The following is a 16,570-nucleotide window of genomic DNA, read 5'->3' as shown; positions in this document are numbered from 1 at the left end:
CTGAAATTATTCTCTTCCTCATGAAATATGTTCGGTATTTTAGTCAAACAGAAGACATTTAATGAGACCACAAGGAACTGCAGCAGCCTATGATTGACATTTTTCGCTCTTTTCTGGTGCTTCATAGACATAAAAATTGACTAAACGGATCAAATGATCAGTAGATTTTTAACTGTAGAAAATATTTGAAAGTCGCAGCTGTGACACGTAGTAACATTTCAACACATTAACATTTCATTAACAAGTGAATAATCAAGGGTCAGCATGGTGGCATAGTGGTTAGCACTGTTCTCCCTGTGCCTTCGTGGGTTTCCTCCCACCGTCCAAAGACATCATGTTTAGGTTAATCGGTGACTCTAAAGTGTGTAAGTGGTTGTCTGTCTCTGTGTGTTGGCCCTGTGATGGACTGGTGTCCTGTCCAGGGTGACCCTGCCCTCGCCCAGTGTGAGCTGGGATTGGCTCCATCAGACCCCACGACCCGGAAACAGATAAGCAGTTGAAGATGACTGAATGAATAAATGAATAAATCGAGCACACAACATGCACTCCCACCTTCTAGCACACAACAACACACACACACTCACTCAACAGGCTCATACATACACACTCACGTAGTTCTGAGAGAGGTCTGGGTGGTTCCTCTCGATGCCGTCATCTAGTATGGTCACCACCACGTCTTTTCCTGTGTAGCCCCTCTTCCAAGCCCCCATGATGTTCATATCCGACTGGCAGTTATGAACATCATCGTTACAGTGCTGGAGGAAGTGATATAGGAGAAGGTGAGAAGGAAGGGAAAGAGCCAAAAGCAATTTCAATCTTGTAGATGTGCAAGATGTACGAGTGTAACCACATGATAGAAAAATTTCACCTAATCTACACATGAAAAAGCATTCCCAGCTCGCATACAGAGGCACAATCTCACACAAACAAGTCCAAACAAGTTTAAGGACTGTTTTTGAAGAAATTCTATCTGAATCTAAGATAGCGTGATTCAACAATAACACTCTTATCGCTAGGGGAAAAAGCCTCAAACTAAAGACTTTATGTCTTATTTCACTCTTCAAATAAAATATTTGTGCAAAACGAGAAATTGTTGAATGCATCAAAACACTGAAAGGCAGAAAGTAGATAAGATCAGACAGAGGATAGCTGCTCCTCCTCATTGGAGTTAGTCAAAGCAGTTGGAAAGATTTCTTGCAATAATGGAATTATTGTCCTCCAGCCAAATTGTCAAGCTGTAGTATCTGACATCTGATTACGTGTAATGGTGACAATACAGGATTTACTTGTAGTGTTCAAGGACGGTATATGTGTATAAGCTGTTATTAGATTGAAATGCCAACGTGAAATTAGATATGCACAAACTAAATCACTTCTCTCACTTAAGTTATATTACAGAGGGTTAAGTATTGCAAAGAGTCAGTGTTCCTGGCAAAGTCTCAATATTAAATCAGAAACAGAACAGAATATACAGCTGGATTAATAACAAAAATCTATAAATGTCAGGTAACTTTTAGAAAGAGCCAGTAATTATTTTCCTGATTAAACCCAAACACACACACACACACACCAAGTTCAAAGAGTTCTTTTCTAAAGCAACAAAAACATGTTAAACCATAATACTTTGACCACCGTTATCTGTTAACAAGTTAACAATTAACAGAGAAGAGGACTTCCACATACCACATACACATAAATGCATAAGTAAAAGAGCAATGATCTGAGGGTGTTTGCAAAAACTTTGATAAGCCTGCAAATCTCTGCAAAGTGAATTTGAAAGTGAGTGTTTGTGTGTGTGTGTGTGTGTGTGTGTGTGAGAAAGAGAGAGAGGGAGGGAATGTGGTCACCACCAATATCTGACACAGTTTTGAAATGCAGAAGCAGAAACTTAGATTTTACCTGTGGGCCACTACAAAAAAGATACCTTGGCCCCAAATGGTCTGTTTTCAAATGGAGAATTGGCACAAGCATTTCAAACTACGCTTTTTAACTGTTTCACTCAGTAAAATCCAGCTGCACTGATACTGAAGCTATCAGGACCATGGCAAGCCCTCAGCTGACTTTTGCCCCACAAATTGGACAAATGTGGGCAAATAACAAATAACAGCATGTGATCCTCTACAACCAATAGACGAGCACATCATAGACTCAACCAAATTATACTGGGCTCCACTTGTTTTGGAAGTTTGGGTGGTGCAAACACACAAAGGGAGTTGTGTACTCACAATGTACCACATGCTGCTCCACTTGGCATCATTATAGAATATGCTGTTCTGGGCCAGGCTGCTGTGGGCGGGGCTTGACAGAGAAAGGGGTGGGGATGGTTTGTAATCCCTCTTGATCCTCCTCTTCACCACCTGCTGCTGTATCCACTCCACCTGAAACATAGAAACACGTGTCACAAGTGTGACATGGGAGAGTTTGAAAAGTTATCAAATAAGAACACAAAGTGGTAAAATTGCAGTCAGTAAACACAAGGAATTTAATTTCTATGAAAAGACAAGTTTGAAATAATCTTCTAAAAAAAAAAAAAAAAAAAAAAAAAAAAAACTTGAAAAGTGGCTTCTGCATCTTTGATAAGTGAAAACAGAGAGGCTTTATTCATGCTTCTTTTCCATTTGTCACGAGCTCAAACAAAGATTCAGACAACTATTTTCAAGAGACAGTGTTCAATGCCAATTTCAGATTTGCAGATCTGTAAATAACTGAAAAGCATTTTACATGTGGTTTCTCAATGAGGACTTCTTTTTAATCCACTGGGACAGATTAGAACCTATAAAATATCTTGAAGCAACATGTTGAAGTGTACATTTAATATCACCAGGAACAGGATATACTTCTAAGAGGCAATCATTTTAGCCATCTGAATGTTTCACTTTTGGTGCTTTTCTTGTAGAGAGGGAAAAAAAAAAAAGAAAAAAAGGTAATTTTTCCTGGATATTATCACACACACACACACACACACACACACACACACAAAGCAAAGACATAAATGTCTCTCAGGTAACATAAGTCTCTCAAATGTTATGTGCTTGCTTCAAGACACATGGTATTCCTTGGCAGGAATCTTGCTACACTTTCAGGCAGAATTTTCCGATTTCAAAATCAGCATTGTTGGAACTGAACAAGATGGCTGGACGCACATGTTGGCCCTGGTCAACTCTTTAAACCCTGAAATCTTGTGTTTAGTCTAGCTGAAGTCCTGCAGACTTCATCTTTCAAAAAAAAACTTCACAAGACATTTACATGTGCCAGCAATGAGAGCAACACAAGCACTAAAATTTTAGCCGGCATAAGACTGGCACAGCAAACGATTGTGTGACTACATTAGGATTTTATTCATCTATTTTAGGAATAGTGACTGTTTAGTTGAGGAGTTTCTGCTTATTGATACAAGATTTCCAAAGTGTGCGCCGACTGCTGCAACATCCACTGTGAACATAAAATAGTACATGATGTACAGACAAATAAACTCGACTTATAACTTATAATCAATGGAAAAAGTGCATTTGTTTTGCTGCTGTTTGTCAGAAATCTGAAGCTTTAGTGAACAATGTCCAACTGCAAAGACACAGCATCAATACAGCTCCAGCAGACAGAGGATAGAATAGCTGATATAATGACTGCAGAGTGATTATCTGGTCTCATGCACTGAAACAATCTGCCAGGCTCTCCAGAGAGTTGGAGAGCGAGGCAACGAGGCAAGATAAGACGAAAGAAGGAGAGACGATAAAGAGCCGAAGAGAATGAGTCCCTGGAGAGTCAATAAAAAAGACTGATCTGGGAGAGAAGGCAAATGAAAACAAATAGAAAAGAACTGAAAGGCTATGTGTGACGGAAGGATAATTGATTTTATACTTAACACTGATTTCATAACTGAAGTATGAAGCTCCTTATAGATCATGAATTAAAAAAAATCTGGAGCCCACATCATTAAATAAGCTGTGTGTGGACCTCCCCTTTAAAAGCAAAAGAGGCCATGGGAGAGGAGAAATTCTAAATGGCAAAGCAGAGCAGAAAGAGATACACAATAAAAAATTAGATAGAAAAACTGTGAGATATTCTTTTTTGGCCTGATGCTCCTCCATCTGCTGAGGTCTCACCTCATTTCACTCCAAGTTTTGTCAGGACCATCAGCTTCAAAGCAGCCCTTTACACACACCATTAGCTTCAAAACACCACTGTCATCAGGAATTGTGCATGAAAGTATCTGCACAAAACCACTGGTGTATCATTACAATTTGCATACATTATTATAGAATCATCCACAATCTTTGATGTGCTGAGTAACTCTTCACCGCTCTTGTCCATAACTTGGTGGTTCCAGGGAGGTCGAACAATAAATGCATCACTGTCTGTGATGTCATGTCACCATTCTTCCCCAACTGGTACAAGACACGGCAGGGATTTCAATGGATCCCAGTTAGTGTCTTTGTAATATTAGATGTCTCTGATAAAATGTTCTCAGAAACTGGCTTCTGCCCAATCTCAGTTAGGCAGGACTTATCAGCCAATCTATTAAGACACACCTGAAATGATAAGAGCCGGGGTCAGATTTGCTCAGCCTCTCCTTTGCTGCAGCAATTTAGGCAGATACCAGCTGAAGTTGTTTCCTGTCGACCGTGAATCAGGAGTAAGTTAATGATATTCTGTTAGTTACTGCTACTTTATTTGTTTAGATTAACTATGTTGTTTTTCAATAGTTAATAAGTAGCCTTGAGTAGATTGATTACAGCGGTTTACTGAAAATGTATTTTATTGCTTTTAAGCCATTGAATTTACATTCAAACCACCTGCCTATGTAGAAATTCTTTGTCAGGAAGAATGAACTAGTGGAACCTCCTTCACTGGTCTTCATTCTAGGATCATTGCAGAAGCTTTTTGGACAAGCCTACAACCACAAGCCAATTTTTTACATGACCAAAGAATGTCAGGCATCTCCAAACATCTGACCGAAGTGGCCTAATACATGTTCGTGCTGGCAAGTGTTTTTGAGCAAGGCACTAAATGCTTACCACCTCAACTTGGTGCTGCTCTGTGGCAGACTTAAAGTACTAACCTTCTTGAGGAAGCGGCAAGTGGGGAGATATTGGGTGGTTGAAGTATCAGGCATTAGATTTTCAAACTCTATTTAGTGATTTCCACAGCTTAAAAAAAATAAGTGAACTCTGAATATTTTCATCAGCAGTTTGATCTGACTAGATTGTTACGTGAACTTTGCTCAACCATGGTTAAACAACTCTGGGCTGAAAAATATTCCATTACAAAAGGGAAATGTGAAATGTTGATATTTGCTTTGTTTGTTGGCAGAGGTGCTGTGTGCGATTATCAGTCTCAACAGTACATTAGCAATAGTTTGACATTGTATGTGTGCAGCAGTAGCATCAACAGAAGTACAGGCAGAGTAAAAAGTAAATAAACCCAGAGGAAATGTGGGGATTGTTAACATTAATATCATAACTAAGCCATTTTTCTGGTGAGTATATACATAAATAACTCCTGCTTCACTGTCAGGAGGATTGGGAATTTACTTATATTGCTTCTTCTGGCATCAAACAGCATATGCCCCATCGTCAATGAATATGTATGAAATATACAGATACATGCTTTAACTTTCTGCTAACTGAGGACGACTTTAAAAAACTAAATTAATATAGTGGGTACAGTGTGCTTTATCATTTAGCATCCCTATAATGTTAAATACTTTATCTTTGTCTCTATAAAAGGGTAGAAGATCAATTTCTTGTTGTCTTACGAGGTTCACTATCTTTTATCTTCATGTTGCTACTGTGTTCACCAACATGGAACACATGGATTCATTTTTGAAAACATACTTTTGTCCTCCAGTTGCAGGATGACTTGAGACAGATAGGTGGTATTCAAGTGTTTTTCAAATCTCTCAATTCAATGCCTTTCTTCATTGTTGCTGCTAAATAAAAAAGAAAAAGAAAAAAAATAATCACTCACTGATAACAGTTGCCAACATCCATTGTGATACGTTTGCCAATCTCTATCCAAACAAAGACAATATTGCCTTCTCTTATTGTTCCTAAAACTTGCCTATGTATCGCGTTGTTCCAGTGCCAATACACCGACAGGCTCTGAGGCGTGACAATGGAATTGCTCCATCCATTTAACTCCAGCTTGATGGAGCAGAGGAATTTTCTAGCGCCTGTACCTACATCTTCGTGATCCTCCTCTCTCCTCTTACTCCTTCACTATTCTTGTCTCACTCCTTCATCTGCCTCGTTCTCAGCAGGTGCCAATTTTTTTTCTAAAATTGCTTGTCTTTCTCTCCTGTTCCCACTCCAACCTCTCTCTCTCTCCCTCCCTCCCTCCCTCCCTCTCTCCCATTTGCTCTCTGTGTAAGGGTTTGCAGGTGGCTCTTGCTGGCTGGGTCAGTAACCAGGGAAAAGTGGGGAAGAGTTCACTTCAATAGAACAAATGGAAACAAATTGATCCCCTTTAACTGCTGTTTTTGAGACCCTTTTTGAGTCACAGGCAAAAGAAGAGATTTTAAAAAAGGGTCAAAGGCTGGTGTAGCAGAACTCCCATAAAGACCTTCAGACTGACAAATACAGCCAGTTCCTCTACTCTCTAAAGAGCAATTCACAGACTCAGCCCAAACACAGCACACAGTCTTGCAGACGGCTTGAGCCCTGGGGTGCTGTGCTGACCAGCTGTAGGTGCTCGCCTCAGGGCGTCAACTCCTAACAGTTCATATAATAACTGATTTAAGGCAAAATATTATTGAGGAATCTATAGTGAAATTTCACACACATTCAGTCTTCATGGAAATTTGTACCTGAAACTAACAAGGGTTTCATAATATCAGTGCTTGTGCGTATTACCCCAAAGTTCCTGACAGGTGCATAAGCTCCATTGGTACTGTTTCTACTTCAATGTTTTGGGGGTCCTTGTATCCACCTCATGGATAAAGCTGAGTCATGTAAACAATTCTGAGTTACCATGGAAAATAGTGAGCAGGCTTTCCCTTTTTTGTTAAGTAATTTAATACAAGCTCATCTTATCATTACATAAAATATCAATGTTAGCAAATCTTACTAATTCATCTCATTACTATTATTTAACTGATTCAGTATTTACATAATTAATTATGAGCCTTCATTTCTAAAAGCCTGAAACTCAAATATCAAAACACTGAAACAGAACCTTCCTTTTGTAATCACAACCATTTTTCATTTCAGGCTATCCCAGTGAGGACTCACTCACTTGGCTATGGCCAACCCCTGGCTCGCAGTTTTCTTGCACATGTGTGGATAAATGACTTCAAGTAAACATGAGTCTTGCTAAGTGCGAGTGACTGGAAGCCACCCTCCTGCAACAGAACGGCATGGATATGCAGCCACAAAAGGACTTCAGCAGTCTTCTCTCTCCACTAATCTTTGCCCAGGCTTCAAACGGGCACTCCAAAAAGGAGAAACAACCTCTGTAATTGTTGTTTACAGTAAACTTGAAATTACTCAAAATAGATTTCAGGCAAAGCAGGCTGTGGATACTAGAACTTTGGTTACACAAAAATCTAATAACAGTGCAGAGCTACAAAAAAAAAGAAAAAAAAAGGCTGCGGCTGTTCATGCTGTTTGGAACTCCCAGTATGAATAAGTCACAGTTTGACGTCAGCATAGCTGTGCAAGGTGCAAGCTGAGTGCTGTTTCAGACAGAGAGGAGATCTGCTCACTAACAGATCTGTCTATGCCACAGGATATTTTATTACTTTGTCTATCTCATTGATTGATTAACAGGATTTTTATGGAGATATTTTCTGATCTGTTACAGTTACAATATTGTACAAACAACAATATGTGAAAAGTACAAAGATTTTCCTATATCTTCTTGATGTTTAAACGTGAAGCCGTGAGGACTTCAAACAACTTCATTATTGGGTCTATGCAACTTCTTACTATTAGGTTAGTTAGCCCTCATTGTTTGATCAAGGGAATAAGAAATACTGGTCAATAATAAGCCCATTACAGGATAATCATTTGTAATTTAATGTATGAAAGTCTTTTAAAAGAGCAGTTTCATGAAGGAATCAATGGCCTTCACTTTAGTCCTTTACCAGCGTTGAAAAAACATCTTTGACCTAAGTAGCAAGTGACGTTGTGGTTCGGAGGATGCCATAAAGCAGTAATCTGTGCTGTGCTCCATCACCATGGTAACAGGTGTGCCAATGAGTACTGTGGATGGCAGGATGCATCTTTCGTGGCACCGCTACACCCATCTGACTCATTCGCACTCTCAATCGCACGCACACATACACACGCGGTTGTCATTATTAAAAAAAACTGATTGCAAAACATCATTAGCAGAATGCCAGACCGCCAAAGTGGCAGGCCAGCCGTCATGTTGCTTACCGACCCACAGAAAGGTCCGCAGATTGCACTGACAAGATAAAAACTAAGGTTGTGAAACACTGACAGCTCCATTCCTTTCCACTCTGTTTTCTCTCTGTATGGTTTCTCTAATCCATCTTTTCCCTCTTCCATTCTCTCTTCCCCTCCTCTTCACTCCCCTTCAGTTTTAATAGCTCCCTTTCTCCTTTCTCTCATTTAACCTCTCCCCTCTGATCTAGTCTTCTAAAATCTCAGTCTCTCAGCCAGCTGGCATCATGACACAAACCTTCCACCACCATGGCACAGTGTCAGGCCTGAGAGAGCAAGAGAAGCAAAGACAGAGGGAGGGGGATGAGTAGTAAAGCAATACTAAAAAGAAGAAGATAGGAGAGCAAGTCCAAGGAGGAGAAAAGAAATGGGATGGCAGGTAAGGACAACAGACGGACAAAAAAGCTGAGCGTAGCAAAAAAAAAAAGCACAAAGAAAGACAGGCAGAAAAGGAAGAAAATTGAAAAGAACAATGAGCTAGAGGACAACAAGATAAGTGCATAACAGAAGGTGACAGGCACTGTCTTATCTATCTTTATTTTGCTCACTTGTCTTTCCATTCCTTCACCATATAATCACTTTGATACATCATTATCATTCCTCAGCAGTCAGCATGCATTCATGTGCATGCACAGATACAAACAGACTGACATGTGCTTAAATCCATTCTTCAGTCCTCATACACATACACCAGTGATGCTGGTGTATGTGTATGAGGACAGAGAGAAGGGGAATGAAATGCAGGAAAGAGTCCAACCAGCCAGGTGTCAAACCGGGGAATTGCATCCTCTGAATGTTCTACTCACTCAGCCATAGGGTCAGTCCAAGACTTTGTTTTTTAAAACTGACATTAATTGGATATGTTAAGTTCCACTGTAAAGGAAAGGAGAGTTATGTCTTGTTTTGTGTTTCATATAATGACCAACCTGTCCACTTCAGTATTCCACACACAAAAGGCACAAGTTTGATTTAGCAAGCCATCCTCTGTATTTTGATGTTTGTTGTGTTCAGGCTTCGTCAGCCATGGGTTTCATAATCTGGTACACTGGTAGCGGAAAAGCCATTTCATGCAAACCAAAAAGAAAACATAGCTCAGCTGACTAAGATACTTTCCAAGCTTAGAGCCTATATTTCAGAAGCCATTTCCTGACCCTCCTGAAAAAGAGACAATAGCTTAAGTTCTAACAAATAAATCATTTTCTTATTTAGTCCTTGGCCTTGATGCAATAAGGCAAAACTTGACAAGAAAATACAATTTTTTGGGTCTAATTAAAGTCTGAAACCAGACAGATAGCTAGTTAGGATCCAATTAACCTGCCACGCAAGTTAGTTTCGGGATATCAGCTACTGTTGTAACAGAAATGGGTTTCTATAAACTTCTGTTTGGGGAACATGTCTTTTCTCTGAACATTTATCAGATCCAATTAACTGGTCAGACCTTTTTTTGCAACACTACCCATCCAGCTTGTGTATCATGCACATTTCTGATAATAGAAGGTAGTCTGAAGATCTGCTCAAGCTCTGTCAGATAGGATGGGGATCATCAGTTGACAGTCATTTTCCGGTTTCTCAAAAGATGTTTTATTTGTTTCAAGTCAATGCTCTGCCTTCCCTCGGTCACTCATGTTTTCTCTTGGCTGTGTTCATTGGGCCATTGTCCTATCGGGAGGCGAACCCTAGGCCCTGTCCCTCAGCACTCTGGATCAGATTTTCATTAAGTGTTTCTCTGCCGTAAAGCTTTCCCCTTTAACCCTGACCAGGCTCTATGTCCTTGTCCCGCAGAATCACCCTAGCTCTTGGATCTCTGAAACTCAGCCAGGGTGACCCTTGTAGTCTTGTTCACCTCACTTACCAAGGCCTTTCTTGTCAATTGTTGCGTTTGGCCACACAGTAAATTCTAGGAGGAGTCCTGAAGTTAGTCCAAACTTCTTACACTTGTGAATTATTGAGGCCTTTGTGCTCTTGGGAACTATCAGAGCAACAGATTGTTTTTGTATACTTCCACCAGATCTGTGCCTCAACACAAGCCTGTGTCTGAGCGGTCATGGCTTGGCCTTTTTGCTCTAATGTGCACAAACTGTGAGGCCTTATAAACACATTCATGGGTCTGTCCTAATCATGTTGTAATTGAGTTGACCGCATCATACAGATAAAATAAGTGAACATTCCTTTACTAAGTTTCCAAAAAAAAAAATGGTAGCAAAAACACATTCAACACTATAGTTATTATGTGCCTGATTTTAATTTTGACAGGTTCAATTCCTTTCCCAAATTTTTTGCCTGTATCTCAGGATATTCATCAACTGGTTTTGTTTCCTTGTGGCCCAATAACAGCATGTAATTACCCAACTTCCACACTTAAGTCCCATGATGACAGCTGAGTCATATCCATAACATTAAAGCAAATCACTGATTGCCTTGTCAAAGCATTTAAAGTGTCCATATACAAAACATCTTTGATTTTAAACGCACAATTCATAAAACAGTACAACAAGCTTACCTTGGGCTCCATAGAAATGAAACTATGGCGTCCACGGCTGGACAAAGTCGACCGCTTGATGGTTCGACTGTGGAAGAAGTGATAGTGGTCTTTCAGGTCCCCAATCTGCAAAACACAGACACAGACTTAGGAAATATGTAGCTACTCATTTCAAAACCCATTCGTCTTGCCTCACTATACATCATTTGTGTAGTTAAGGAATTAAGTATTTTTTTCCTCTGCAATAAGCATTACAAAAACACAGATGTGATACTACAGTAATTATTGTGCAGGGTATACTGTTGTGGACAACAACCGTCGCAGCCAAACTGTTTTGTTTGATGCTGGCATACATGCTCTTTCTAAAGTAAAAGATAAAATTTTGTTGTGCTCTTAAAAACTGTCAGAGAAAAGAAAAACAAACATGACCTAAAACAACAAAACAAGTCAAACAAAAGCCTTTGAATTACATAGCTGAGAAAGCGAGTGGATTGACAAACAGATAGTGATAGACAGACGGCAAGCTGCTGGACGGTGATTACCTTTAATAATTGATAAAGACCATACAATCCCTCAGATGATCAAACTGTCATGGCTGCCAAGGGTCCTGTGGTGTGTCACTGATCCGTGGCTACAGTGTCCATTACATCAGCTTTCAACTCAGTGTGTATGCAAATGCACACACATTTAGAAACTGATGAAAATTGATGTATGTAACAAAGCACCAACAAGCCTAGCTGGATCCTCAAACTTTAGGACGATGTCATCTATCATCTGCTACGTTTGTCGTAGCAGATGATAGAGGTCTTCGGTAATCAAATTATAAAGAATGCAACATATCAGTGAAATGTTCTTTTATAATAAGCAGCACTATAGATGCTTCTCATAGTGTAAACAGGTCTCAACATATCATGCCGCCATTGTCTATTTAATCTACCGAACATCTGCACTACCATTAGCAGCCACCCTTCCCTCTAGGAGTGTCTGTAAATAAAGAAGCTCTACACAGAGGTAAAAACCTAATCAGGGTTTTCACTACAGCACTTCTCTGAACTTACCCATTTAGACAAATTAAACTGAAACACTTTACAACCTTTATCATAGATTCAACACTTCTTCAGGTTGTACCACGTATATACAGTTGCTATGCATCTCCTCCACCTATTTTTCTCCTCAACAGAAGTCTACAAATAGGACTTCAGATGTTACTCTTGTAGTTATGACAACATGTGTTTTGATGGTCATGCAGGGTTCAGTCAACTGAAATTTAATACTGACGCAAAAAACCCACGCAATGAATCATAGATGCAACGTAATCTTCAGTTGCTGGAAATTATGTTGTAACAAATTTGTGAGATGAAACCACTTGCACTTCAGTGATTCACACGGTTCTTTATCAAAAGCAGTAAACTTCAGATTCACTTGACAGTCACTTATAAAGTTTTCTTTGTGGAAATTATTCTCTATGCGAAGTAAGACAAGCGAGTTACAGGTGACTGAACAAGCTTGGTTTAGCCTAGTCCTGCATGTACACATTTAACTACTGGACAAAGACAAGCATGACACGAGCGATTGTGCATGAAGAGATCACACACACAGCAGGATTCTGCCATTGCACAGTCAAAAGAGTGCATGTCTTCAAAAATGTGAATAAAATGTAAAAACCCTTGTTGACAAACTTATTGTTAGATGTTACACAGCCTGCAGTCTTATTACAATGGTATGGTTGCAGTGACATCAAGGGCAATACTGATAAAATATTTAGTGCCCTTATTTGGAGTCGTATACAAATGTGGGCAGATCAAGGCAAGCTGTTGATAAGATTGTCTTTATTTTATTTGACAGTGTCACAGCCAAGAATAATCTTCACTAACTTTTTTACTCCATCGCTCTAACCCCAATAACCATCACCCCAAATGACACAGGACAAGAAGTTAATTAATGTCGACAAAGCAAAACGTCACGAAATGCCATGAACTACAGATTGTGAGTCAGAGACATTTGGAAAATTTTCTTGGATAAAGATGGTCAGCATGTATGAGGCATTTGTTGAAACCCAGATAAATATTAATCTTGACGCTGTACTTTGCATGGCAGTCTCCAACAACAACACCCTGTTGGCCTGATGCCTGCAAGAACTGTCCAACCTGTACAAAAGAATCTCATAACTTCTTACTGATGCAACCACTTCCTGTCCATGTCTGGCTTCAGAGTACTGCGTTCCCTTCCAACGCATCAAAGTCTTCCCCCATCTCTCCAAAACAACAGTATGATCTCCACATCCGAGGCCTTGTCAGCTGATTTAGACTCAATTTGGGCCGGTATCTTAGGCTGGAAAGGGGGCTCCATGGTTAAGAGGATTACCCAGAATTCTCCAACAAGGTGCTCTCTCACTCCATGCCAAGTCTTTTCATCCATCCGTCCATCTATCGCCCCTTCTTTCACTCCCTCCTCCCTCCATCTCTCACTGTGTGCTTATCTTTGTCCGTTCTCCTCTTTCCATCCCTGTCAGGAAGACTATATTTTCCCTCTGTCTCATTTTCTCCACCCATTTTCTCTCCTCATCTACTTTGCTTCCCTTCACATCTTAAAACCGCTTCTTATGTAGAAGTCATATCAACAACAGTTTTTTACAATTCAATCCTGATATAAAATTGGAAAGCCCTCTTACTATGTGCTATCACTGTTTGCAATACAACCTAACTGCAAAGAAAAGTGCAGCCATTCATCTCCCTTTATGAGTTTAATATCCTATTATATACACCAGTGCTGACTGATATGAATGGCAGGGGTGGTGATGTCAAAGTTCACATTAGGAAACCAGAGTGTGCTGTTATCGCTCCCACGGGAGCAGCTTTGAGCTGACCCCAAAACCAGGAAGTGAAGTAAAAAAATCGTGTCTATGAGGTGTCAAAGTCCAATGAACGCCCCATATTGAGATGGAAATTAGGGCGAATGGTGGGGGTTGGGGGCGACACTACACTCCACAGGGGAATTCCTATGGAAAGGGGGGAGGACTCCACACATTAGTTCCTGTCAAAGAGAGGGGATAAACGAGGCCATTAAGGCCTGCTCTCTGGGGAGTATAGTGGGTGGGCGGGCTGGATGAGGCGAGGAAGGAGGGGGGTTCAATAGCTGTTGACTAGGCTACCCCACAACAACCTGTCAGAATGCCCTGCTCTGTTCCATGCTGTCTTCGTATCGAGCACTGGCAAGTGCAGGCTTGAACTATCCACATATTTTGGTGGCGATACTCTGGAGCATGTGTGAGGTCCACGTTTGTGGATCCACAAAGAGCACAGGACTTGCCTCTAAACTCATTTCCCCATGTGACCAGATGAGCTGCTCTTTCTCAATCAGTGTAGACTTGTGCTGTTTACTTAAATGGCATCAGATCAAGAGAGACTGTATGACAGATCACATCTCACATTGCTGCATATTTGTTACAGCTGTGGCTTTGATTCATTTTAAGCTCTGCTAAGGACCAGCCCATGCATTTGGCCTTATACCTGTCAGACGCGGTGAATATTGAGGGGTCTTATGCACCAAGGAAACGCAAATACTTCATGAATATTTAAAATGAAAGCTGTAAAACATAAACCCAGCTTGTTATAGTGAAATATAACTTATGTACTTTAATATTTTATCTTGTGATACTCCACCTTTACTGGGGAAAGCCAGAAGGACAACACCTTAAAGCCATCAACTGGTGAATGCTGACAAAAACTATGGCAGCATCTACTGAAGATTTAAGCCACTGTGTAAAAAGAGCTGACCCAGCAGACCTGGTTATGGACCAAGACAAGATTACACTCACAGGGAGAAAACTGTGGAATATGAACAGAAAAGCGTAAAATGAAAACCTCAATTTGACTTGCTTGTGTAAATAAACAAACAAATAACTGAATAAAAAAATAAAAAAAAAAACATTGCCAAGTTCTCAATTAAATAATAGGAGCAGTCCGGTAGGTGGTGGGGGGGTCAAATCATTACAGGATATGGCACAAACACGGTACTACAAAATTGAGAGAGAAGAAAACTAGTATCACTTTGGACTGTGGACTTCTTGGGAGTAATTTCCAACAACATGAAGCAAACAGCGCGAAGTCTCTGAGTGCGTCAACGCCGCCGAGCACATGAGCTCCCTGCCCGGCGGAAACACGGCGAGCAGGCACCTGTTGTGCCATCCTGCTCCGGTCTCCTCCCTTTGTTCCCCGACACATGAGCTCCACGGCCCGGGTCTGGACCTCAGACCTTTGGCGTTTGACCCCCGCCCCGTCTGGCTTGCCCGTCGGGTCAGCGAAGACAACAACAAAATAAAATAACTCGGTTTGACCCGCTTCCACCAGCTGACGCCGGCGATAAATCACAGTGACACACAATCAAGAGGCAACTTTAGATGGAGCGGGAGGAAACCTACCTGTCCCATATTCCTATAGCCATATTTTTCCGCTATCCGCTCGGCCACCTCGGGTCCCCCGGCTATCCTCACCGCCCAGTGGTTGGTGTAAATCCGAGCTTTGCACGGCGGGGACGCAAAGCCGAGACTGAGCACCAGGACGCACAACAAGCTCCTTCTCCAGGCGGCGGTGCGGACCATCTTCCCCTTACTTTGTTCACCCGACTCTTCTCCTCCTCCTCAGCCGACCAGCCAAACAACCAAACTTCTCTTCTCACCCGAGCCGGACTCTCATAGAAATACAACTCTGCGGGCAAGAAAAAAAAAACCCAAACAAACCAAAAAACACCAGCACACACACACTCACACACACACGCACGCACACACGCACACACACGGGGAGAGGGAGGGAGAGAGGGGGTGGGAGCGTGGCCCCGAGAAGGAAAAATGTCCCTTATCCTCAAACCGCTGCTTTCCACATGGGAGAGTTGGAAGTTTGCGTTTCGTGTGCCCGCTCTCTCTCTCTCTCTCTCTCTCTCTCTGTCTCTCTCTCTTTTCCAGGAGGAGGAGGAAGTGCTCGTGTCTGTGCGCCGCGCGTCTTAGCGCGCGACTTCGCATGGACGTGCGTGTGCGTGTGTGTGTTCGTTCTCGCTCGCACGCGCGCGCGCGGGAGGGGGAGCTCCTCCAGGCGGGTTCCTCGTCTCCGTGTAAAACTCGGATGTTGGTTGTTCAGCTCATCGGGCTTTCATGTGGCGAAATGGCTACAGCGCCTCCCCGCAAATAACTAGCTGACACCGTGAGGAGTAGAAACAACTAAAGCCGCGGGGTTTCCGCGCCGAGCTCCGCTGGGTCTTAAAGACACTCCGCCCGCCCGGCAGGCCCCTCTCTCCTTTGGGGGGGGGTTCAAGGGTGTCCTCCATTAAATGATATCATATTAACGCCCGCATTCCCCCGTTTGTGTCACTATTTCCGACATTTCTACGACGCAACCGGGACCCCAAAGTGTATTAAAGAAACGCACCCCGTTTAATCCACCTTATTCACGTGGATAAATATTCATGATAAAGTTTACGTCCCACAAACGATATATTTGAATTATCTTTAAACAGTTTTTTTCTTTTTTTGGCCTCAGTGTTAATGAGACACGGTGTCCAGAAAACAAGTAGGTATGCTAAATATTTAGAAAGACACACTGAAGTGGATTAAGTTGTAGTTTTATTATGTGTTACACATTTAAGAAAGCATATACCGGATTAAAAAAAAATGAGTGAATGTTTTTCCATAGAA

At 41.4% G+C, this 16,570-nt stretch overlaps 1 protein-coding gene across 1 annotated transcript in view; it reads right to left on the bottom strand.

The window, feature by feature from the left end:
* Window positions 1-16,039, bottom strand: part of LOC115048437 (proprotein convertase subtilisin/kexin type 5-like) — a 65,079-nt gene extending 49,040 nt beyond the window's left edge. The window contains exons 1-4 of the mRNA XM_029509885.1: window positions 15,305-16,039; window positions 10,906-11,010; window positions 2,226-2,378; window positions 612-755 (exon numbers count right to left, since the gene is read on the bottom strand). Of these exons, the coding sequence (XP_029365745.1) occupies window positions 612-755; window positions 2,226-2,378; window positions 10,906-11,010; window positions 15,305-15,484 (582 nt within the window). The 5' untranslated portion in view covers window positions 15,485-16,039. The remainder of the gene's footprint in view (window positions 1-611; window positions 756-2,225; window positions 2,379-10,905; window positions 11,011-15,304) is intronic.
* Window positions 16,040-16,570: the final 531 nt, after the last annotated feature.

Source organism: Echeneis naucrates, chromosome 9 (assembly GCF_900963305.1).
Source record: "Echeneis naucrates chromosome 9, fEcheNa1.1, whole genome shotgun sequence".
NCBI classification, from domain to species: Eukaryota; Metazoa; Chordata; class Actinopteri; order Carangiformes; family Echeneidae; genus Echeneis; species Echeneis naucrates.
The sequence above is the reverse complement of the archived record's forward strand: the minus strand, read 5'-3'. Positions and strand labels throughout refer to the sequence as shown.